The sequence below is a fragment of the Stenella coeruleoalba genome (assembly GCF_951394435.1).
Source record: "Stenella coeruleoalba genome assembly, chromosome: 20".
NCBI lineage: Eukaryota > Metazoa > Chordata > Mammalia > Artiodactyla > Delphinidae > Stenella > Stenella coeruleoalba.
Window position 1 is genome coordinate 27029575 of NC_137166.1, and position 24302 is coordinate 27053876.

General features: G+C 59.9%; 1 protein-coding gene and 1 long non-coding RNA gene across 3 annotated transcripts; both read right to left on the reverse strand.

The window, feature by feature from the left end:
* Nucleotides 1-991: 991 nt before the first annotated feature.
* Nucleotides 992-2336, reverse strand: LOC307178843. The gene is made up of 3 exons (XR_013825290.1): nucleotides 2197-2336; nucleotides 1414-1528; nucleotides 992-1049 (listed from the first exon to the last, which is right to left on the reverse strand). It is a non-coding gene; the product is annotated as an uncharacterized lncRNA (long non-coding RNA).
* Nucleotides 2337-2531: 195 nt separating this feature from the next.
* MMP15 (matrix metallopeptidase 15) lies at nucleotides 2532-23393 on the reverse strand. 2 transcript variants are annotated; one of them, XM_079907381.1, is made up of 11 exons: nucleotides 22906-23200; nucleotides 12210-12358; nucleotides 11416-11541; nucleotides 9301-9608; nucleotides 8808-8969; nucleotides 7621-7874; nucleotides 7120-7258; nucleotides 5999-6149; nucleotides 5751-5866; nucleotides 4480-4680; nucleotides 2532-2916 (listed from the first exon to the last, which is right to left on the reverse strand). In XM_079907381.1, exons 1-11 carry the CDS (start codon nucleotides 23065-23067, stop codon nucleotides 2726-2728), a joined length of 1959 nt encoding a protein of 652 aa, XP_079763507.1. In that variant the 5' UTR covers nucleotides 23068-23200; the 3' UTR covers nucleotides 2532-2725. The 2 variants fall into 2 exon arrangements, with proteins under 2 accessions (XP_079763507.1, XP_079763508.1); XM_079907382.1 differs by having other exon boundaries at nucleotides 2777-4680; nucleotides 22906-23393.
* Nucleotides 23394-24302: the final 909 nt, after the last annotated feature.

Genomic DNA, 24302 nt, shown 5'->3' on the forward strand with positions numbered 1-24302 from the left:
GAGCCAAGGGTGGAAGGAAACAATCATCTTGAGGAGGGAGGGTGAAAATCTGGAAAAGGCAAGCCTTAACCTGTGCCTTAAAGGATCTGTGCAATTTGAATAGGATAAAATGTGCAGGGAAGGGTTTTCCAGCAGGAGGGAACAACACAAGCAAAGGCATAGAGGCAAGCAAGTGCCAGGACATTTGGGACAGAGCAAGCAACCTGGCAGGGGCTCTGCCAGCGCTTTGTGGGTCATGAGGCCACTTGAGCAGTAGGCCGAGGGCAGTACTGCTGTGTCCTGAGAGTGCCTTGAGGCCTGGAATCCCCAGCATTCGCCAGGAAAGCTGAGAGGAGGCTGTGTCCAACCCCCTTGTGTGGTTTCACGGATCGAGGGGCAAAGTCCGGCAGCTTCGGGCCCCTGAGGCAGAACTGGAGGACCTGGAGGGGCAGGAAGCCCTGCTCCTCTTGGATGTACACGAAGGAGTCCACTGCCGCCTGGGCGGCTGTGGATGGGCAGGAAGCTGGCCATTTCTTCCCGTGAGCCGGAGGAGAATGGCCTCTATGTGGGCCACAACAAAAAGGCTTTTCTGCCAAGTCAGAGGGGGAGGAAGCAGCCAGCTCAGCCCTGCCCCAGCCTGAAAGGAGGCTCTGTTGGTGGCTCTGGGGTCTTCGATGTCTAGAACGTGTGAGGAGGGAAGGCCAGGGTGGTCAGGGGCCTCCTCATCCCTTCTGGATTCTCCAGCAGCGTGGGGGTGGGGGCACTGGGCTGCTGTGCAAGTCATTCTGTCTGGGTTCTAATCGTCCACTTCCTGGCTGTGTGACCTTGGCCAAGTCACTTCACCTCTCTGAGCCCCGCTCGTCTCGGGAGTGAAATGTAAGCAAGGGAGCATGCAAGACGACTGGAGTCGTGATCACACACTGAGCACTCGCCAGCACTTGACAGCCAGTGTCCTCCGATCATCCTCCCAGCAGCCAGTGGGGTAGGTCATGTGATCCCCTCCACTGAGGTTTAAGTACCGGTAGCACCAGGGCTGAAGCCCAGGACGTCTGGACTCTAAAAACCCCAAGCTGTGCAAAAGCAGAGGAAAAGAGGCTGGAAGGAAACACACCAGCTGTCCGCACTGGCTGGGGAGTGATGGCAACTTACCTTTTTCTTCTTTTTGTTTATCTGTAACGTCTTGCCTGTTTTACTTGGGAATTAGCAAAATATAAAGAAACAAAAGATGCTGAGGGAATGGGGGGCTGGGAGGGGCCCAAGGTGAGCTTAGGTTACAGCTTGATTTAAAAAAACAAGCCATGTTAAAGATGTGGGCTTCTGTTTAATCCTGGGGAGGAGGGGGTCACTGGGGCTGCCGGGCTGTCTGGAGCTGGGGAGGGGGAGAGAGGGCCCAGGCGCTCCCCCACCCCTCGTGCCTCAGAAACTTCCACACACCTGGGCCCCTGAGCAAGGATAAACTGGGCTCGTGAGATTGGCTGTTCCTTGAGCCAACGGGTTTCTTTGAGCTTCTAGCGGGGAGCTGGGGCTGGAAGGCTCCTCAGGCGGTTTCCTGAGGAGGTGAGGCCTCTGCTGAGTCTCCCCTCCGGCTACGGAAGAGCTCGGCGAGAAGGCCTTTCATCCTGTCCTCTCTCGTCCCCCGTGCCCCACACCGCCCTCCTCCTGCCTGGTGACCTCTGGGCTTCTGGGTGACCCTAAGGCTTCAGGCAGGAGGCAGACCTGGTGGGGCCCCGCGGCTGCTGCCACAGGAAGGCTGACGAGGCAGCGTCTCCCCTCCCCCCCGTGCCGCCCACCAAGGCCCCTGGGCCGGGGGAAGCACACAGGCGGTTTCCTAGCTGAGCCTGAGTGGCCTCTGGGGCTTCCGAGGGCCAGCGTTTCCTAATCTCCTCAGCCAGTTTTCAACACAAAGAGAGGAAAGGGCGGGATGAAGGGGGCACGCAGCTGCGGGGGAGGGTGGGCCTGGAGCAGGCTGGAGGACCCTACCTAAGGAGCTCTGGGGGCCTGGCCTGCTGCGTGGCTGAGCACCGCAGTCCTGGGTGCCCAGGCTGGCGCCCAACAGGATGGGCCCAGAGGCCGGGCGTGGAGTGCGAGGCTCACCAGCCAAGCTCAGACCCGAGGGCAGCGACGCCCGTCTCCTGCACTCCTGGGCATTGTCTGCCCCCTGCCCGGGGCGAGGTTTTCTGCTTCTTCGAAGAGGGCAGGTCCTGGGTGGCCCCTCACCTTCTGGGCAGAGCATGCGGATGAGGGGAACTTCTGGAATCCACGGTGGCATCGTTTTTCATCTCTTCCTGTCCAAGCTGGGTCTTCAGGCTGCCTAGAACCAGTCCGGATGGGTGGGAAGGCTGGGTGGCCTGGACTGGTTATCCCACCCTTCCTAGACGTGCAGGGTGTGCGGGAAGCTGGGTGCCCTTTCTCACCATGAAGGAATGGCCAGTAAGTTCCCCACCCCTTCTCTGCCCGACCCCAGCAGGGCCACCCCTGGTCCCCTGCCTCACCCTCCTCTGGTCTATTGAGGGCAGCCGCCTCCCACTCTACCCGAGTTCTGCCCCTTCCAGGGCCATCGGGAAGGAGCCCCCGCAGAACTGTGAACGAGGTCTCTTTGGCGTGGTGGGGGGCAAGTCCCCTAATCCCAGCCTGGACCACGCCCTCCCCACCCTAGTCACCTCCAGCCCCTCCAGCTGTAAGCTCCAGCCCAAGGCCTCTTACAAAGGAGGCACACTCGCCGGCCGTACGATTTAATCAGTGCAGATTATTTACAGAAAGAAACGTATGGGGGTGGACACTGACCCCCTCCCTCCCCACCCCCCTTGGCTGGCTCACCGGTGGTTCTGAGGATGGAGCGGGGAGGAAGCTGCTGGACCCGCACCGGGGCCAGCCCATGAGGAGCCCCTCCCCGCAGGGGCCTCAGGGATTCTGGGCGGCAGACCTGCTTGCTCAGGGCTGCAGGGAAGCAGAGGGGACAGAGCCGGCTGTACAGTACCATTTCCCACAGCAGCCTCGCCTCCTGCTTACTTTGGGAAGGAAAAGAGGGAGGAATCATCTCCACGCTCAGGGCTGAGCCCAGGACGGGGAGGATCTCCAGGCTACCACTAGTGGGCTCTTCTGGGGGCTCCACAGCCCTGTCCCACAGCCTGTGTGAGGAGATGAGCGGCTGGCCTCTCCCTACCAGTGCCCCTGGGGGACAGGGAGCTGGCAGGGAGGAACACCCCCAGGCTGGTGGGCACGTGTTTGTGGACACCTACCGTGCCAGCCTGGGCGCCCATCCGCCCGTCTCTCCCCGGGAGAGCCAGGACACTGGTAGCTGAGCCTGAGGCTGCTGGGGTTCTGAGACCTCTGAGGATGGTGGTGTGGGTGACAGAGGGAGGGAGGAGGCTCACGGAAGGGTCACGGCTCAGAGAGGAGAAAGTGGGCGGGGGTGGAGACCCAGCCTGGGGCCGAGGCTGGTGCTACCCTTGGGGAAGGGGCCTCGGCAGACCCCCTTTGGTCCTTGGTAAGGCAGGCCCAGGGCCCCTTCTCCAGAGAGGGAAGGGGGTGTGGGCTCAAGGGGTCCAGGGGAGCTGGGGGCTGTTGGCCCTGTGCTGGCCAGGGCAGGGTAGGTTCTTAGGCACAGGGAACCAGGCTGCTGGAGTTGTCAGAGGTGGGTGGGAAGGAACCAGACCTCAACAGGACTCAATCAGCGGGCCACCTCCCCCTCTGCCCCCTCTGGCCTGGGGCTGCCACGGGGTGAAAGCTCTTTCTAAGACCACAGAGACTCAGAGGGCTGGAGACCAGTTAGGCCCCACCAAGCTCCAAAGCCAGCAGAGCCCTCGGTTCTGGCCCTGGTGCTCAGGCTGAAGCACAGCCCAGCAGTCCTTTGGCCACTCTTCCAGCCGGGCCTTCTGACCCTCTGCTCCTCTGGCTAAGCCAGAGCGGGTGGGAGCCTAATTCCCTGTCTGGTGCAGAACTACTTTTAGAAAACTCTAACCCCCTGCCCTGAGGGACCGCCCTGGTCAGGAAAGTAGGAAGAAATGCTCAATTAGTGTGCAAAAAAAAAAAAAAAAAAAAGATACCTGGGCATAAATAAACAAGGGAACAGGCCTGGCAGGGATGTTAGAGGGCCTGGAGGGGCCCCCACCCAGGGGCTGAGGGAACCACTGAAGGCTCTGGATGAAAGGCCCCAGGAGCTGTCTCAGAACCACAGGCGCAGCCAGCCCGGCCCCTTAGCACCGTGAGGAGCAGGACGGGCTGGTGCGGAGGGTCAGACCCACTCCTGCAGGGAGCGCTTGCAGTAGAGGAGCATGCGGGGTGCGCCCTTGCGCTGCATCTGCACCAGCGCGTAGGTGAGGCCCAGGATGCAGAGCAGCAGCAGCATCGGCGGCACCAGCACCATCACCATGTTCACCGTCCGAGTGACCTCCTCCATCTGCACCACCACGCGGCTGCCCCCGTCCTCGTCCGTCCCCTCCCCGAAGTCCCCCTCTTTGCTGCCGGGGCCCGCCTCGTGGCCCTCGTTGCCCTCCTCACTGTCACCGTCCGCCCCGGGCTCTGCACCCCCGTCAGGGTTGAAGGGCGGACGGGCCACGTCAGGCCATCGGGGCCCCGGCTCCACGTGCTCTTGGCAGCCCATGAAGTCCCGCAGGATGGACTTGGGGTAGCCGGGCTCCATTCGCAGGCGCTCGTTGTCAAACTTCCAGTATTTGGTGCCCTTGTAGAAGTAGGTGTAGGCTGCGAGGGCAAGCAGACCGGAGGGGTGTCAGGCCGGGGCCCACCCACCAGCCAGAGACCTCGAAGAAGACCAGGGCGAGCTGAAGGGGCCCCAGCTTTAAAACACCATCCTCACTTGCTTACCAACTTATAGGAGCCAGACCATGCTCAGAGAAGAACAGGGTTTAGGCCAGGGGCACGACTAGAATCCCGTGCTTCCCGGCTGGGCTGACATTGACTAGGGCAGCGCACAGAAGGGTCCGGTAGCCTGCTGGGTTGTGGGCTACAGTCAGGGGACCCAGGCCTGGCTTCTTCCAGCACCAGAGAGGCCAGTGTCTTGCTCAAGGCCACACAGTCAGCCTGCATCAGACCTGGAGAGGGGACTGATGCCGCCTCGGACCAGATCTCTGGTCTTGGGCACTCCACCCACATCCCTTTTAACTCCAGGAAGGGCCAGGTTTGAACCACCAGGTGCGTCTATACTCAGCTGAGCACAAAGAGGTCAGAGCAGCTGCAGAGTGAAACCATCACGCATGGAAGCTGTGTGACACGCACGGCAGCTGTGTGACCCACCCGAGCATTAGCAAAGCCAGCCGGGTCTCCCCTGAGGCCGAGAACCCAGAGGCTGAGAACCAGGGCTGATGGGTTTTCTTAAACTCACCAGAGACCCTGCTGGAGAAATAAAAGGCACAGCTCCCTGTTGCTCAGTTATAACGACAGAGATCACGCTTCCCTGCCAAGCGGGTAAGGGGGCACCCCGGGAGGACTCCCGGCTCCCGTCGCTCTGAGCCAAGCTCACCGCCCACCCCCGCCAGGCTCAAGGCTCTGTGGGGATCAGGGCAGCTCTGAGCACCAGCTCTGGACAAAGGCAGGTCTGGCTGGACTCCGTAACTTCCTCACTGCGGGACTTGGGGCCCTTTACGCAAGCTCTCTTTGGCCTCTGTAAATGGGGTAAATGGTAGTCTGGCACAGCTGTGTCCCCCATGCATTCCATCTCGATGCTGGTGACCTCAGGCAAGCCCTGTTCTCTGTGTATGGAGGAGGGGGGAGGGTGAGTGCTGGGTAGACTGGGAGGAGGCTGGCCCCGGTACCTGCATCGTTGCTCAGGAAGGCCCCTTTAGGGGAGGTGGGGATCCCCTGCCACACGCTGATGGGCTTGGGATAGCCGGGGTCTCCACGCTGCGTGTCCTCATTGAAACGCCAATACCTGTGACCAAAAGCACCGGGCTGCGGGCCAGCTGGGGACTGGAGCCCGGTCCGCATGGGCCATGGGTTCTTTCTGGGCAGGCCTGAGGGTGAGGGCCCAGTGCGGGCCTTTTCCCTTTCGAGGGGTGCTCACCTGTCCTCTTGGAAGAAGAAGGTGTGACCTGTGGGCTCCCACCAGATGGCTGTGTCAATGCGGTCGTAGGGGATACCCAGGCCGTAGCTAGTCAGTGGCTGTGGGTAGCCAGGCTCCAGGTTCGCTTCTCGGAAGAGCCAGTAGCGGCCACCTGTGGGACGGGCGTGGGGGTGAGGACAGGCCTGGGGCCAGTGGGGGGTGTGCAGGAAGGGGGCACCGGGAGGGATATTCTGGGCTCCCAAATCTGTTCACATCCATTACCACACTCACCACACACACATCCTCGTACACAGGACAGGCACTGATACCTACACACCCATGACAACATACAGCACAACTCACCCTTGCATCACACACAGTGGACACTCATGGACACCTGCGACACACCCATTTACACACATACACATTGCCAGGTCACACCTGTACACACACCACACACAGTCGCACTGTATACGGGCCTCCATTCCCACTTGAACATCCACCCCCCACACAGTTCTTATAGAGAGAGGAAAGAGGGGGAGCCCTGCTTGGCCTCTGGGTCTGGGGGCTGCATCCCTGGGGCACCCCAGTGCATGGCCCAGGGCTCCTTACTTTTAGTGTGGACCCAGCCCTGTCCTCGGGGAGTTCCTGCCTGGTTGAGGCTCAGGCCAGTGGGGCTAGGGACACAGCTGATCCATCAGGGGTGCTGCCCTTGAGGCCCTCCCCAGGAAGGCAGGCCCCAGAGGGGGGGCTGAGGCCATTGTCTCCACAGACAGACTCAGGAATCCTGCCCCAGAGTGGGCTCGGGGACCCATTCTTATGAGGAAGGGGCAAGGAAGGGGCACAGGATGCAAGGAAGGAGGGCGATGGGGCAGAGGCCCTGTGCGGCAGAAGATGGACACTTGCCTCCAATCAGAGCAGCCTCTGCCACCGAGTCCTTTGGTCTCTGTCTACGTCCCCAACCCCTGCCTTGCTGCCAGAAGGACTCGGCTCCCCCGAGTAAGCCCACAGTGGGCAACAAGACGAGATGTGCACGGTCCTTCCCTCTCCTCCTCCCTCAGTCCCGGCTGGGTCAGAGGTCAGGCCAGAGGTAAGGGCAGGAAGGCCGCCCAGTCCCCTCCCTCCTACCTGCCCCAGCTCACCTTTGAAAAAGACAAAACGCCCATCTTGGCGCTCGTAGGCAGCACTGATGTCACTGGGCAGACCACGCCAGAAGTGCCCGATGGGCATGGGGTAGTTGTCCAGGACCCGGTTGTGCCGGACCCGCCAGAACCAGCGGCCCTGGGGAGGGCATGGGTGTGAGCGAGCATGGCAGGCTTGCTGCCTTGGCCTGGGGGGGAGGCCCTCCTCGACCCACCCCTTCCCCAGTCAGGGAGAGTCCAGGGGGAGGTGGCTTAGGAAGCCAGGGCGGCACCAGGGAGAGAGCCCGGGTGGGGTGTGGACTCCTAGGCTTATTGTACGATCCCGGGCAATCCTCTTGTCCCTCAGGCTGGTTTCTTCTTGGTCTAGGGTCTGATGGCTCCCCAGGGGCAGCTCAGTGAAGCAGGGGTGGAGGCGGGGCAAGGGTCTGGGGGAGAAGTGGGAGGGTGCTCTCTGCTCTGAGCCTGGGCCAAGGGGCTGGGGAGGCACAGGCAGGGCCAGACCTTGAACACGAACATCTCCCCACGCAGCACGGCCACTGTGTCAAAGTCCCCGTCGCAGATGTTGGGGCCATACTGGTCGGGCCGCTCCGTGGCTCGAGGCTGGGCTGGGGGGCCTGGCTTTGGGGGCTGCTCCGGCTTCCCGCCTGGGGGAGGTAGCTGAGGGGGTCTGGGGGGCCGGTGGTCTGGCCGGCCTGGCCGCCGGGGGGTCACAGTGGGAAGAGGCCGGGTGGGCTGTGGCTGGCCATCTGGGGTGCCTGCGGAGGGCGGCAGGGGGAAGTGAGGGGGTAGCCCTGGAACTCAGCCAGGATGCCAGGGTCTCCTACTTAGAGCCCTGGGAGCCTGGGGTCCCTAGCCTGGGGAGACCTGTGCTCCATGGGCAGCCCACCCAGGCAAAAGGCCCTATCTGGCCACAGCAGACCCCTCCCCTGCACGGCCATCAGCCCTGGGAGGACCTCCATCCTCCTCCACACAGCCCCTTCCTTGACCTCCCCACACTGGGCTTGGGTCACTGCGCCCCTGAGGCTGCCGCTGGCTCCACCCCCGCTCGGTGATGTTCCCCTCAGGATGCCAGCCTGCTCCAGTGGAGGCTCCAGGAAACAGTGGACACAAGCAGAGGGAAGAACTTGGTTCCCAGGTGGCCAGGAACACAGTGAGGGCTGAGGGTGGGCACTGAGTGTGGCCCTGACCCACCGAACTGGCCCCCAGGACACCTCCCCACTGGAGGCCTTCTCTGGTGGGGCCTGGTTGCAGTGGGACGGCAGGGATGCCACCTGCCTCAAAGGCACTGGGAAGTGATAAACCAGCAACACTCAGTGGAGAGCCTGGGACAGGCACGGGCTGGGAGTGACAGTGGTAGGAATGGGGGCCTGGGACCCCAGGGACACCCTCGGTCTAATAAGAATATCACTCAGGCTGAGGAGGAAAGGGGGGCAGTGAGGAGCCCTGGGGCCATCATGAAAGCTCTGGGTGAGGGCCTTGAGGGAGGGCCAGGTCCTGGAGTTGGCCAGCCCTGGGTTTGATTTCTAGCACCACCATTTACTCACTGAATGATGTGGACAACCACTAATCCTCTCTGGGCCTCAGTTTCCTCGTCTACAAAATGGGGTAGCAGTAGTAGCTACGCCTCATAGGGCTGGGAGTTGAGAGAGCGTGCAGAGACCACGGCCACACCCATGCCGCCCGCTCACCGTACAGCTGCTGGATGCCCCGGAGGTCGTCCTCGGGCAGCTGGAAGTTGTCAATGTCCATCCACTGGTAGAATGGTGCCATGATGGCGCTGGGGTTGCTTGAGTGCTCCAGCCCCAGGGCATGGCCCAGCTCATGCACTGCTACCAGGAAGAGACTGTTCCCTGTAGTGGGGGCAGGCAGCACAGTCAGCTCTGACCTGGCCCAGGACCTGGACACCCCAGACAGGGCTGGGGTGGGCTGAGGGGGCCAGAGAGCCTGGCCATGCTTTACTCTTAGAAGAAGCTAAACTGCTCTGACTTCTGGGCCTCTAGCTTCCCCATCTGGAAAATGGGTACGATGATCCCTTCCCTTCCACCCCCCCTTGGAGATGATGGGCAGGAGACTGAGACCAAGTGTCACTGCTCCCGAGGACTGCACAGGGGATGTTCTCTCCTCTGAGCCCTGAGGCTCCAGCTCGCCTCCCCTGTTGTCACCCTGACCAGCTGTTCTCACCATGCAGGTCAGTGCTGGAGAAGGTCCAGGGCTCATCTGCATCGAAATGGGTGTCCCCGCCCAGACCAGGGCCAGGGAAATAGGCGTGGGCCAGAAAGCCACCTGTGCCGTCAAACGGTGAGCTGTCGCCGTGGAAGCCAGAGGCAAAGAGTACCATGATGTCGGCCTCCTTCTGCCGCCGCAGCCGGATGTCCTCATAGGGTACCTCCTGGAAGACCAGGGGCGTGGCCTGCTCCCACACGCGGAAGGCCCGACGCACCGCCTCCAGCGAGTGGTACCAGCCCAGCTTCTCCGTGTAGTTCTGGATGCTGCAGGTGGGCAGAGAGAGGTGTGAGTGAACACAGGGCCTGGGGCTGCTGTCCACTGCTAGCACTCACTGGGCTGGGGGCGGGGACACATGGTCTGAAGGAAAGGGGATAAGATCTGAGCTGGTTCACGGACAATGCTCATCAATATCAACTGTTAGTTTACTTTGACATGAATTTAAAAAAAAAAAAGAACTAACGTGAAGCCAAGGAATTCATTAGGAGATCACTGAATAAGGTTGCAATGTGCCAAATAAGCTTATTTTAAGAAAGAAAAACATTAAGTAATTAAAAGTATAGGTGACACAGAGCCAAGAGAAAGACCTAGAAAGTGGGATGCAAATGGCTGAGGTTTGGGAAACACAGGCCAAGAGGTTCTGAATGTTGGGCTCCAGGGTCAGGGTGACCTGAGTTCAAGGCCTGGCTCTAACATTTTCTGTGTGACCTTGGGCAAGTGACTTAGTCTCTCTGAATTTTAGTTTCATCACCTGTAAAGTGGGAAAAGGAGGACAGCGCTTTCATCATGGAGCGCCTGGGAGGATTAAATGACTGAACTCAGGTAGAACATGGGCATATATGAGCCTGCACACGATAAAAGCATGATGAAGCCTGTTCAAACTCAGGACTGCTGGCTTCCAGAACATACCTCTTTCCAACATGCCATGCTGTTTCTCTACTACCAATGTTCTGCAATTTAGTAGGTTAAATCTATGTATAATTCTAAAAGAGCTCTTTCTCCCTTTATATTTTACCCTACTATCCATATTCTCCTAAAAACAATTCTATCATTCTTGCAGATAAATATTAAGCAAATATACCAGCCCCTAATAATAAGTATCTGTCCTTCTAGATTTCTGCTGCCTTGAAGAGTACAGGCTAAAGGCAACTCTGCCTCACACTTGACCCGAACAAAACTGTGATGCCTATAAAGGGTACATATTCTGACTTTTTCTTTCTTACATAATTTTATTCTGAGAACATGTAAATGTTAAACATTAACAAGCATCACACACACAGACACACACACACACACACACACACACAGACACTCACACACACACACACACACACACACAGCATGATGAAGCCTGTTATCTCCCACATAAAGCAGATTAAGAGTCCATGTGCTGGACAGATCTCCATCAAAGATCACGAATCAACTCATGGATCATGAATTCACTCTGGCAGCCTGGGTCTATGTGACCCTGTGGGCTGCTCTTCCTCAGGAGATGGAGCTGCGGGTGGGGTCATGGCTGGATTGGAACAGGAAGGGGGAACCCTTGGGGCCTGCCACAGAGCTCAAGGCTCAGGGGGGTTTCTTGCCAAAGGACTCAGTGGAAAGGAGGAGGGTGCTTGAACCAGGGTCTGCGCGGGTGACTTGCTGCTTGCCTGCTTGCATCTGCCTGGATTCAGGCACCCCAGTCCTCCCTTACCCTTCAGATGCCTGAAGCCCCCAGTTTGCACTGGTGCAGGAGCCCATCCGGGCAGGTGAGGCCAGCCCTAGGTTGCTGGCGGGTCAGGGGATGGAGGGAAGGAGGACAGAGCAGAAGCAGTTCAAAGGTCCTGCCCTTCTCTGGAGGGAGACTGCCTGGGGTGGGTGGGTGAGTAGGGTGACCGATCTAATCAGCATGGGAGCGGGATTGGCAAGATTGGATGGCTAGGCCGGACACCCTGCAGTGGGCTGCTGGGAAAGGAAGCCTTCCAGAGGAGCCCACTGGGAAGCCTGAGGCCTCAGGCCAGGCAGAGAGGGGCCAGCTGCTTCTGGAGGGTACCCTGGGGGGACACCACCCTGGGCAGCCAGGTTCCCTACCTGAAGGTCAGGTGGTGGTTGTTCCACTTCCTCCCGGTGAGGGCGTAGCGCTTCCGCCGCCGCAGATTGGCTTTCACACGTACCCCGAACTGGTCTGGTACTCCACAGCGGGGCCGCTTCATCCACCTAGGTGCACAGAGCCTCCCCTCAACACGCCTGCCTGCTGGGCTCTGCCTCTTTCAGGCAGTCCACCGTCTCCCACCCTCCCCCCACTGGCCTCCAGCTGCCCCTTATGTGGGTGTGGAGGGGGTGAGGGACTCTCTCAGCTTCGAGCTCTTCATCAGGAAAACGGTACAGTGACCTTGTACTGGAAGACTGGGTGCACAGCAGTGGCTCTGCAAAGGTGAGCCCCTTTTCAGCACTATCACCCAGGAATGGGAGGAGAGTTACCCTGAGGCTTCTTATCCCTGATACCTTATGCTCTGTGCGTGCTCATCAAGGATGTGGCTTTGGGTCACATCACCTCTGCCAGATTCAGAGCAAGGCCTAGCTAGGCAACCACATGTGTGCATGTGTGCTGCACCTCCCCATTCCCATGCCTGTGGCAGACATCACTAATCAATCCTATGCTCCTTGCTGCTGAACTGGGCTTTGGCCTCAGGAGCTTTTTCAACACTAGGCAGCAGGCAGCCATTCCCAACCAATCAGAGCTAGCACGGAGGATCAAGCCATATGCCATCTCTTATCTAGGCCACTCTTTTCTGGAAACTCCACATGCCAAGCCTTCATCAGAGCAGGCCAGAAGGAGGGCAGGTGCCAGTGGGGTCTGGGAATGGCCCGACCGAGGGACTCACGCCTTGGTCTCTTCGTCCAGCACACCCGTGATGGGGATCCCGTAGAAGCGCTGCATCTCGGCGAGGGCCGAGGCCAGGATCTGGGCGGAGCGCATGGTGGACATGTGGCGGCTGGGCTGGGGCAGGTAGCCATAGAGCCGCAGCCAGTTCTGCAAAGGAGAGGCCATGACCTGGTCAGCAGGTTCTGGCTCCACTACCTCCAAACATGCATGGCCTGCATCCCACCACCTCTCACCTCCACCACCATCACCTCCCGTCACCACCTCCCTCCAGGTGACCATGTGAGCTTCTGTACGTTCTCCGTGCTTCCACTTCCTACAGTCTGTTCTCACACAAGAGCTGGAACAAAAGGCCTTTACAAGTCAGGTCTGGTCAGTCTTCTGTCTAGAACCCTCCAAAGACTTCCCATCTCAGAGGAAAAGCCAATTCTCACAGGAACTACCTGTGAGGCCTCAGGGCCTTTGCACTTGCTCTTCCTGCTGCCTGGAGTGTTCTCCCCACAGAAATCTGCATGGCTCATGCCGTCATTTTCTTCAGGTCTCTGCTTCATCACCTTATTGGAGGAGTGTTCTCTGACAAATGTAAAAAAGACACCCATCCGCTGTACCCTGCACTCCCTCTCCTGCTTCCCTGCACTTGTCACCATCTGACACGCTGTATGTTTCACTCAGGTGTTTATTATTTGCCTTCCCCCATTAGGACAGAAGCTGTGTCTCTGAGGACAGTCCACAGTTGCCGTCCTTATTACTGTGCCGGCCCCTCCAGGGTGGGGCCTTCTACCATTCCAGGCAGACCACTGGGGATCCTACAGGGTTCAGAAGCTCTTGAATTCTCACCAAGTAGGAAAACCCACCCCTTGGTGCTGCTCCCCAACAGACCCTGAACCTTCCGGAGGGAAAGCACGTGGGTTCAGGCCGCCCACCCAGGCCCAGGAGGGTGGGACAGGAGGCCTGAAGTCCAGTCTCTGCTCTGCCACAAACTCTCCTCTCCGGGCCTGAGTGTCCTCGTGTGCAAACTGGGAGCCATGGGGTTGTCAGGGGGTGGGGTGAGAGAGATGGACCTGGGAAAAGCAGCTGGGACACAGTGGGGGTGCCCGTCCCCTTCAAGACTTGCTGGGCAAGTCTTTTCATCCATCTACCCCCATCTGTCTGTGTGTTGGCCCACCCAGCCAGCCATCCTGCCAAGTGTTTCTGAGCACCCTGTCTGGTGCCAGGTGCCATGCCAGCTGGAGGCCGTGGAGGAGGCGGCTGAAGAGTCCTGACCTCCAGGGGTTTATGATCTCCTTGGGGAGACCCGGTGCACACGCAGAGTGAGGAATTCACGCTGGCAAGTCTGTGAGCAGACAGGACCACTGCAGTCAAAACCGGTGGACGGGATCCCCAGTGAGCCAGGCTGAGTGGTGGTAAGGAAGGGAACTCTGCCCTGCCCACCTGGTGCTCCCAAGGCCACGAGAACATGGTGACCACTGTGGAAGGCTGGTGAGCAGAGGCAGGGACTGCTGTGGGCCTGGGCTACATGGAAGCATGTCCTTTGAACCCTTCCTTGTCTATCTTTGGTCTCTGGAAACCCCCAGAGTGAGGGGACCTAAAAGCCTGCTCTCTGAGACGCTCTGGAAGGTGAGGGCTGCACATCAAGGGCCCACGGGGCAGGATGGCAGCTGGACATGGTAGTTGCTCTGGGCTGACAGCGATGTGTCAGCTGGCCTGGGCCACGCTCACATCTGTCTGCCACCAGGGTCACATCCAGCTCCAAAGGTACTGGCTTCCCTCAGTGCCACTCGCCAGCCCAGCCCTGGCCCCTGCCCAGGCCCCTGGTATGGATGGGTTGCCCACACAGCCCGGCTCAGCACTGCCCAGGCTGCTGCTGGAGGGAGCGGAGGCTGAGCCAACGAGGGCGGCGCGGGGAGACTGCCAGAGCCTGAGGATGCCCAGCCACAACTTCGAGGCCTCGCAGGACAACGCGGCAGACACTGAGTTGAGAAACGACCACGGCTCCGGGTACAGATCCTGGCCCAGCCACTTTGCTCGCTGTGCCTCAGTCCGTAAAAGGGGGTTGAATCAAGACCTGCCTCATCTCATGGATTTCTGTGAAGATGAAATGGGCAAGCCCACAGGAGCCCTTGGCACTGTGCTGGGCAGGAGAAAGTGCTCAGTCAACATGGTATTAATGACAGAGGCTGGTGGGGGCAGGGGCACTGCCCGGTTGTTCCTAGAGTGGCAGCCTGTTGTGTCGGTCGACAGGGTTGAAGGATCCAGGCTCCGACAAGGCAGCCTTGGGTGGGGGCAGGGCAGCTGGGGGAGGCAGGAGCACCCTGTGGCATCCCCCATGGACCCCCCTCACCCCTCCTGCCCAGGGCCCCCTTCCTTCAGTTCCACCAGACACTGGCAGTGTTACGGGCGCCCTCCCCATTCTTCCCAAGCATAGAAACCTTTCCTGAGGCTCCTGTGTGTCTGTGAAGGGGGATGTCCACCACCTTTAATGGACACGGTTTGCCTGAAGAAGCCTGGAAAGATCTAGAAGGCGAGGCTGTGATGCTCGGCCAGCTCTAACAGTGAAAGGAATCCAGCTGGAGGTGGGGGGAGAACTGGGGCTGCTGCTGACAGATGAGGGCACCTCTATATCACCTATTTGCATAAGGTAAAAATATCCCGGGGAGCGCAATCACAGGCCACCAAGGGACTGATTAGTAGTGTGGCGAGTGACAGGAGGAGGGCAGGGCGGGGGAGGCTCAGGCTGGGGCCCTGGGGAGGGGAGGGAGCTGGGCCTGTCTGCAGTGAAGAGCTCCAGAGCCCGGTGGGGGATGGGGCAGAGGGGCCCCTTCAATACTGGGCACAGCTCAGGGGGCTGACGGGAAAGGCCCGAGGGTGCCTGTGGACCCTCATTCACACAAACACCCTCTGAGTCCCAGGGAAGCCAGAAGCTTCCATCTCGGTATCAGCCAAGGCTTCCTGATGACAAATGTCTCTCGGCTACTGCTGGGTAAAAAGCTGAGGCTGAGGACTGGTGACAAGAGTGGGCTAAGCTGAAATACAGCCTTGGCCCAGAGCATCTGAGGCCCCGGAAGACAAGGAGCTGACTGAGCCCGCCTGACGGGCAACGCGCCAGTCAGTCTACACTGCCCGCGGGGCTGGGGCTTTTCTTTCCCCCAGTGTCCAGGAGAAGTTTCTCATCACCTTACTGCTCTGCTAAGTTCGACAAGCCCTGGGGGTGGAGGGGAAAGACCATGGCGGGCACAGGAGCATGGCAGGTGCTGCCCTAACTCCAGCCTCCTGAGGGGCTCTGCAGCCCTGGAACAAAAGCGGGAAGCAATTCCCAAGGTCATGACTGACCCCTGGTCTCAAAGTCGGGGAGGGGCTGTGCTCAAGCCCCTGCTGCTCCTACCGGTAAAGACTGTCCCTTCCATAAGGTATCTCCTCCTTCCATAAGGTGTCTCCTTTTCTGTCCGGTCACCTCGAGTCTCACAGGTGGGGTGAGCCAAGCAGTGAAGCTCTGTTGCTCAGCTGGGGAAACTGAGGCTCAGGGAGGTCAGTAAGCAGCAGAGTGGTGGGCCCTCCTCCATGAGGACCACTGTCCAGTGGGAGGCAGGTAAGGGTTCTGCAGAGAGAGCTCTGGGCCACGAGTCCCCCTCCTGCCTGCAGCCCAGGGAGGGAGGCCGCTGCAGGAGACCCCACCCACCCTGGTTCTTTCAGCCATTTCTTTCTCAAGCTCCAGACCCCATCCCGTAAGTGTGTGTAGAGGCTTCAGGTGAGTGGTTGGCCCCAGGCAAAGAGATGTAGAGCCATCAAGAGTCTGAGGGGGAATTCCTGGCCCCCTGGCCCCTAGGAGAGGACAGAAATGCAGCAGCCAGGGGCTGAGAATCTGCTGGAGGCCAGACTGTCCACTCTCGTCACCCCATTCAATGTTCACAAGTACCCCATCCCCATTACACAGACAGCAAGTTTCAGAGAGGGTGAGGGGCCCACCCAGGGTCACGCAGCTGGTCTATGGCTAGGACCGGAGCCCATAAGCAGTGCCATTGGACCAGGCTGTTTGTGAAGCAGCAGCAGCTCCTCTGGGCCTGAGGCAGGGGACACTGGGCTCTGGCCCTTCTCGGGAACAGCGCCCAGCACGGCACTGGGGGAGGGCGCCCAGCCCTCCCCACACTCCACATCTCCGGCTGGGTCTGGGCGCTGGGCCACGTCAGCAGGGCTGCCCCCCAGGACTGCCGAGACAACCCCGAGGCAGGCCCTCCCCACGGGGTGGGCGTGTCTGGGAAGGAGCTGCCCGATCAATACTGTGCATTAAGCAGAGGTGGGGGCAGGGTGAGCGTGCTGCTGCAGACGCATCCAGCTCCTTGGGGCTCAGACAAACCAAGCCGCCTCCCACCCGGCCTTATCAGACCCTGTGCGATAAGAAAAATCTCTCCTGGCTCTGCTTTGCTTCACTCACCCACGGCTCTCTCTGCAGGCCAAGCAGACCCTAGCAGGGCTGCCCAGACAGGCACAAAAGGCGTCTTGTCAGGCGTGCCAGCGATGGACGCAGACCTTTCATGGTGTGCTGAGGTCCTCACTGTGCCCGCAGACGGCATAACTAGTCCGAGGCCAGGGAAGAAAGGGGGGCGCCCAGCCAGCCCAGCCTGTCCTTAGTGGATCATTTACTCCCTTTCGAGGCAGCATAGTCCATATTTAAGCAGTTCTGGAAGAACACACTTGCTCATTTGGGGCTCAAATCTAACCCACCCCCCCAAGATGGGAAAGTTGCAGGTGGGGAAGGGGCTCTGGGTGGTGGGGAGAGCAGGCCGGGTGGGGGACGTCCAGCCAGGGAAGCAGGAAGGAAGTGGACGCCACTTCTTTACCCTGTGGCCTCCCAGCCTGCCCCGCACTCCTTAACCCGGAGGGAAAAGCAGCCGGGTCCTTCGGCCAGTGGGCGGGCAGGGGTGGGGAAAAGGGTCCTGTTTGCTAGTGGTTTCGGGCTGGCCGAGGGCCAGGCCTGGGGCCTCACCTGGAAACCCCCTGTAGGTGTTGTCTCTTACATGGGACTGCTTTCCAGGCAGAGCCTGGGTGGCTGGACAGGCAGGGGTAGGGCTCCAGGCTCACTTGCTTGGGGGCGGGCCCTGGCTCTACCTCCACACCCTCCTTCCCACCTGGCTCAGGCCCAGCAGGCTCCTGCCTGGCGGCACTTCCAAAGGATGACACCCTGGGCTCTGACCTGTAGCCTTTAACCCAGCTTGGGGGCTGGGAGCTCAGGCTCCTCTGCCACCACCCAGGCTGGGGAATCGGGTAATGTCTCTCACCTCAAGGCCTCAGCTTCCTCTTCTGTACAATGGGGTCATGACTGCACCTAAACTTACAGTTAATACAGGATTAAATGTGAAAATGCTTATAAAACACCCCTAGGCCCTGCCCAGGATAGCACCAAGTATGTTGAAGGTGCTCAAAAATAACACTTGATCCTCCATGGGCCCCACGTGAGGGGCATCGTACATAGCATTCGGCATTTTACACACAAACGCACTGAATTTCCCCAGTAACTCTATCCAGTAGATACTATTACTAGTCTCATTTTGTAGACAAATGAGAAACTGAGGCTCAGATGGGGTCAGTGACTTGCCCACAACAGCAAATGCCATGTGCTTCTCATGGTCACTGTATTTTGTCACCATTTTGTAAGCGCTTCCTATGTACCAGGTGCCAGGCCCATGTGTGGTAGACACGAAGCTGGGCTCCCACCCCTCTGGGGGGTGGGGGAAGCTGCTTCTGGGAGGACCAGGTGGTGTCCAGGGCTAAGGGCAAATCCTAGAGAGCAGTTCCAGACCCTGACCTCCAGGCTCCGTGGCTGTGGGGCATCTTTTGAGGGCTGGCTGATGGCTGGGATTCAGGTCCCCATCTGTCTGTCCAGATACTGGAGGTTGAGTTGGGTCTTTTTGCTCATTTCCTGCTATTCCCACAAGGGAAATGGGATCTGGTTAAGAGGCATCCCTCTTTGTCTCTCTGATCCAGGACCATCTCATACATCTCTGCTGTACCTGCCCGGGGCTGCAAAATCTGTACTACCTCCCCTAAAGGGCTCAGGCATCCCCAGAACCACTGTTCTTCTGGGGAACGGCCTCATATGAGCTCTAACTCAGCGGGGGCTTGTCCAGTCAGAAGGCACCTACTGTGTGCCTCAGGCCTGGAGTGTTCAGCTACCTGCAGGGTCCCAGGTCCTCACATTCATCTGTGGACTCCTCCCTGGGTCCTCTTTGAGCTGGAGAAGGATCTAAGCAGAGAGCCCCCAAGCCCTCTCTGCTTCTGCTAACTCACAGAACACATCTCCATGCCCAGGGCAGAGCTGGCCATGGGGCTTGACCCCTGCCCGAGTGGTCAGCTGTGTGAACTGCATGAATGTTGGGACGATACTGAAGATGCCAACGGCCTTAATCCACCCTGGCTGCTATAACGAAAATACCATGAGCTGGGTGGCTCATAACAATATTTATTTCTCACAGTTCTGGAGGCAAGAAGTTCAAGATCAGAGCGACAACATGGTCTGGTTTGGTGAGGGCTCTCTTCCTGGCTGCTAACTTTTTGCTGTGCCCCAACATGGTGGAAGGGGCAAGGGAGCTTTCTCAGGAAGTTTTAATTATCTTTTTTTTTAAATTTATTTATTTAATTTACTTTTGGTTGCGTTGGGTTCCACATTGCTGCACACGGGCTCTCCCTAGTTGCCATGAGCGGAGGCCCCTCTTTGTTGCAGTGTGCAGGCGTCTCACCGCGGCGGCCCCCACGCACTGCGGAGCATGGGCTCCAGTAGTTGTGGCACGTGGACTCAGTAGTTGTGGCTCGCGGGCTCTAGATCGCAGGCTCAGTAGTTGTGGCACACAGGCCTAGTTGCTCCGCGGCATATGGGATCGTCCCGGATCAGGGCTCGAACCTGTGTCCCCTGCATTGGCAGGTGGATTCTCAACCACCGCACCACCAGGGAAGTCCCCTCAGGCAGTTCTTATAAGAGCACTAATCCCACTTACGAGGGCTCTGCCCTCATGACCTAATCACCTCCCAAAGGCCTACAGCACCAACTTTAATTGGAGGTGGGAAGCAGTGGCCACCACTACAACCACCGCAAGCTGGCCTCAGGCAGAAGTCAAACTTCCAGCTGGGCAGAGGCGTCGATGGCAAGGGGCATCTGGACCAAGCAACAAAGGGGGCATGGAGGAGTGACCAGAACCAAGTGCTTGGCAGGGAGAGGATTTTCCTTGCCGGGCAGCATTGCTATTCTGAATTGGCATCAGAGAACATGGGTAGTATTTGGAGGGATTTGCAGGAAGTCTTCTAAGGGGGGTCTGGGTGTGTTTCTAGGTTGCTTCCTCTCCACCCTCCTTGAGGTGGGGCAAAGGAAGGCGTCTTGAGTCCAGGGGTCAGAATGGGCAGGCCAGGTGATGCACACACATGGAGCACACACTGGGCTGTTCTCTGCAAGGAGGAAGCTAACTGACTGGACCCCAGGGCAGACCTACCACAGGGCCCCGGCAAAGGGCTGGGCATGAAGGGCACAGCGCAGTCGGATCCCAAGTGCCTGGCAGCACCAGTCAGCCCAGTTCTCTCTGGGTTTTGAAATAAAGTATGGAGAGCAGTAGCTTGTTAGTGATAAGAGGAGAACAGATTAAAAAGCAGAGAGGGAGAAAGAAGGCGAGAAGATTCAGCTTCTGTAGGTTCCCAAAGACAAGCCCTCACATTAACCCCTTCTCTTCGCAGGTGGGCACGGGGGCCCCTGCTGCTTCTGCTCCAGTTAGGAAAGGGCACTAACAGGAGCACACGGTGGGGCCCCAGCGGCCAGCATGGAGGCGCGGGCAGAGACTGGAGCACAGGAAGCCTGGGGCTGCGGCGCCACAGTCAGACCTGAAGGTCAAAAGCAGAATTCCAGCTGACTCCTACCCCTTTTTTTGCTCTCCTGCTAAGCTGCCAGGTAGGGGCAAGGAGGTGGGTGTGTCCATGTTTTAGTGGCAGTGGCACCACACCTTTGAACTCCAGCGGCCTGAGTCACCTCCATGCGGAGGCGTGGGTGGGCTGAGGGCCTAGAGGTGTGTCTGGGGGGTAGGTGGAGGTGGGGAGAGCCAAAGCTTCTCTGGTGAAAAATCAAAGGCACTTAAGTGGAGTATGCGCTACAGCCAGAAAGAGCAAGACAGAAATCTGAAGGAGGGCCTGGACTCTCAGGTCAGCGAGGCCAGGAGCTGCAGCTGGCACCTCAGTCAGGTGGGGCCTGGGTCTATGTGGGCCAGAATGGCTGGAGACTGGGACCTGACAGCCAAGGGAGGGAGCGGGACAGGGCAGAGTAGCTCAGTGGTGGCTTCCCCAAGGAAGACAGCCTTCTCCAGGCTGAGGCCTGGCAGGCTGCCGGTGTCTACTGGCTCCTAGCACACGTCTGATTCCTTAGTCTGATGAGATGCCTCTGGTTTCTGCCCTGGGAGGGAGAGAGAGGGAGAGGGGCTGGCCTTGCCTCAGTTTCAAAGCTGCTCAGAGACAGTCCCAGCCATTGACCTGGCTGGAGGTCTGGAGCTGTGGTCAAGGACCAAAACCCTTCTCCAAGGGACAGAGCCTCTAGAAACAGGGTGCAGCCAGGCCCAGGAATCTCTGATGCTGGTTCTTGGTTAGCATGGACCTGGGGACAGTTTTCACAGCCTCCGGGCAAATGCGCTGGCTGCTGTAGCCATTTGACTCTTTAGGCCCAGATCCGGCCAGACTTGATGGGACTCCATGGAACAGCCTGTACTCCAAAGCCAACTCTAGGCTCTGGGATAGCCCACCGGTCTCTAATCCTGCGTCTACCTTGGCTTCCAGCGCTCAAGGGTGCCCTGTACTTTCCAGAGTTTCTTCCCACAATAGCCCAACCCAAGTTTCTCCCGAGGGGAGGGGCTGCAGGTCAGTCACAGAATCCCTAGTCAGTGCCACACAGGCATAGGGCCATGGCCATGGTCTGTGGCCCAGTGCAGGCCCTGGGCTTTGGGTACTCCCGCAGCTGGGAGAGGAGGAGGTGATGGAGGAGCAGAAGCAAAGGAAAGAGAGAACGAAGGCCCTCAGACCACAGGTCCCAGTGCCCCAGCTCCTGGCCATCTAAAATGCCAAATCACAATGCCTGGCTACCAAATTCCAGTTTGGTCTGCAATTGCTTTCTGTGTGGAGATGCTGTTTCTAAGTATAGATTATAAACTCCTCGGGGGTGGGTCTATGACTTGCAATTCTTTGGTATTCAACTCCAGAGAGTGGCAGGTGGGCCCAAACAGCACTCTCTGCCTAGTACCTGGATGCAGGCTGAGGGGCAATCCCCACCAGCAGGGGTCCCCAGTAAGCCCCTGCCTGCCTGCCTGCCTGTGTGAATCGGGGGTGGGGTGGTGGAGCTGGACTGGGGATGGCCTGGGGTCCCACTCTGCCTCCTGCCAGGGCCTGGCTCCCTGTAGCTTTCCCTGGCCAGGCCGAAGAGGGAGGGCAGAGCAGGTGGGGAACTGGCTGGGAGGTGTAACTTGAGCTGGGAGGAATTCCCTGCCCTTCCTCAGTGCTTTTATTAAAGTAGGGCGGGGAAGGGCAGGCTTCCATCGGAAAAATCTCCCAGGCAGCCGGGGAGGTGGGGAAGCCGCTGAGAGCTGGGAGGGAGCCCCGGCCGGGCTGCAAATAGAAACATCACTCAGGGCAGCAGCCCGGACGGCAGGCGGCTCCAGGCCGGCGCAAGGGCACCGAGGCCCGAGCCTACCGGGGACGCGCTGAGGGGGGTGTCTCCCCACCATGCCAAACCTCTCCCCTTCTCCTGGGCGGGGAGCAGGGTCTTAGAAGTCGGGAAAAAACGTCTACGCTTTTGCTCTGGGTCAACGGAGCTAGTGCCCTCACTGTCCCTAATCCGGAGGACGGCGCTCGGCGACCCCACGGAGCCGGGGGCGCTGGCTGGACGCAGCTCTGCGCCAGGAGGCGGCGCCTAATCACCCACGGGACCGCTCCAGAGATGGGCCCCGGTAGGGACGTCTGCCGGGCTCCTGGTGAAAAAATGTTCGGGGTCCACCCTCTTCGGCCCGGGCCTTGGCGTAGGGGCGCTGGTGGAGGAAGCGCCGGGTGAGACCGGGTCTCCCTCTTAGATGCCATCTGGCCGTGGCGCGGCTTGCGCGCAAGAGTCTGAGAAAGTCGCCAAAGCGCCCCCTCAACCCGAATGGGCTACCTCAGAGGTTCGTACCCCCTCCCCCTATCCCAGCCCGCCGCGCGAGGCTCAGTGTCACCCAAACTAGAGTCTATCTAGGCGGGAGCGCTGCCTGCTGTGTCCAAGACCCCCCCCACACACACACAGAGCAGCCCCCTTCCCATTCGCAAAGAACGTCACCGTGCGTCCGCAGAGCTCTCGAGGAATCAGGAGTCCGGTAGGGAGGGAAGGAGAGGAGCAAGGGCTGGGGGCGGCAGAAGCGGCTCCCGGGACGCGGGCTGGGAAGGATCAGTGCCCAGGGCGGGGCTGTAGGGGTAGAGAGCGGGCGCAAGCCCTACGCCCTCCAGGGTTTGGGAAGAGGTGCACCACCAAGGGCTAGCTGGGGAGGGGCAGCTTGCCGGGTCCCCTTTCTTCCCCGCCCCCAACTCCGGGACTAGGGTTCATCTCCGCGCCCTTCCTCTCCACGCTTCAGGCTGCGGGCGTGGCTTCCTTCCCACCCCAAGTCCCCCAGCCCCAAGTCCTCCAAGCCGTGGCAAAGGGACTGGGCGAGGGTCCTTACCTCGGCATTGACTTCTGCGTCCTCCGCCGCTGCGCCGCGGCCCAGGCAGCCCAGAAGCACCAGCAGCAGCGGCAGCAGTCGCGGCCGCGCAGCCGCCTCCCGGCCGCTAAGGAGACTGCCCGCCCAGCCCGGCCGTCCGGGCGCGCTCCGGTCGCTGCCCATGCTTCCGGCGACCGGCCTGGCCCGGGGCGCTGCTGCACGCGCGGCTCGCCCGCTCGCCGGGTCCACGCACGCGGCTCGGAAACTTGCGACGCTCCCTGGCTCCCCGCCCGGCGGGCGCGAGGCAGACCTCCCGGTCCCGGCCACCGCGGAGCCGCTTAGGTCTCCTCGGCAAATTCCCACGCCCGAGGAAAAGCGGGCCGGGCAGGGCCGGGCGCGCGGAGCCTGCCCACGGGGTAGAGGGCGGGCCGGAGCCGCCCGCCGCGGGGTCCTGCAGCCTCGGCGCCCGCGGCCCGGCTCTCGAGAGCAAGCGCAACTCCTGAGCCTTTGTCTGGCTCAGCGCTCCGGCCGCCCGGTCCCGCGGCGCCCCCTGCGCGCCCAGCTCCTTCTGTCCATGTCCGGGGCCAGGCGCTGCCCAGAGCGCGCGCCTCCCGCCCGTGGATCCTGCTCGCCCCGCGCCCGACCGGGCCCGGGTCCCCGCGCAGCCCAGGGATGAGGCGCAGGGAGCCGGTCGGAGCGAGTGAGCGAGCCAGAGAGCCGGCGCCAGACGTTCCCGGCGAATTCCGCACAACCCCGAGCGCTCCCGGCCCTCCTCCCCGCGATGCACTACCGCCGCTCTTAAAGGGCCAGTGCTCTCGTGGCGGGCGGACCCAGGCGGGGTCCGGGGGCGGTACCTCAGCCAGAGGCTTCTTGGTAGCAGGTGCCGGCGGTGGAGCCGGACAGGCGACCCTTTTACTCTTCCCAGACGGCGGGAATCCTCCCCAGTCCGCCCCCGTCACTCCCCTCCTTGCTTTTGGGGAGCTGGGTTGACCCCCAAGAGACCCGCCCCACAGAGGGAGGGGCAAAAAGGAATGAAGACGCCTCTTTCTCCCGCCTAGTGGGTGGGTGGGGACACTGAGGCAGCGGTGAGCAGGGAGAGCCGAGAAGGAGAGACCCAAGTGTCTGGTCTTAGGCTAAAAAAAAGAAGAAAAAAGATAAAAATCTAGAGATTTGTTGGCCTGAGGTCTCTTTTCAAAAGCCTCAGGGTGTCTTTGGCCCTTCAGGACTTTTCTCAGTTGCCAAGTGAAGCGTTGGGTACCTTGGATGGGCAGTGCCAAGCGACAGAGACGCGGTTGCAGTCTTGGGTTGCCACATACTTGCTGTATGGAGGTGGGCAAGTTACTTAACTTTTCTGAGCCTCCAAGTCCTTATCTGGAACGCAGGGCAAAGGGCTGGGGTGTTAGATATACTTCTGGCTG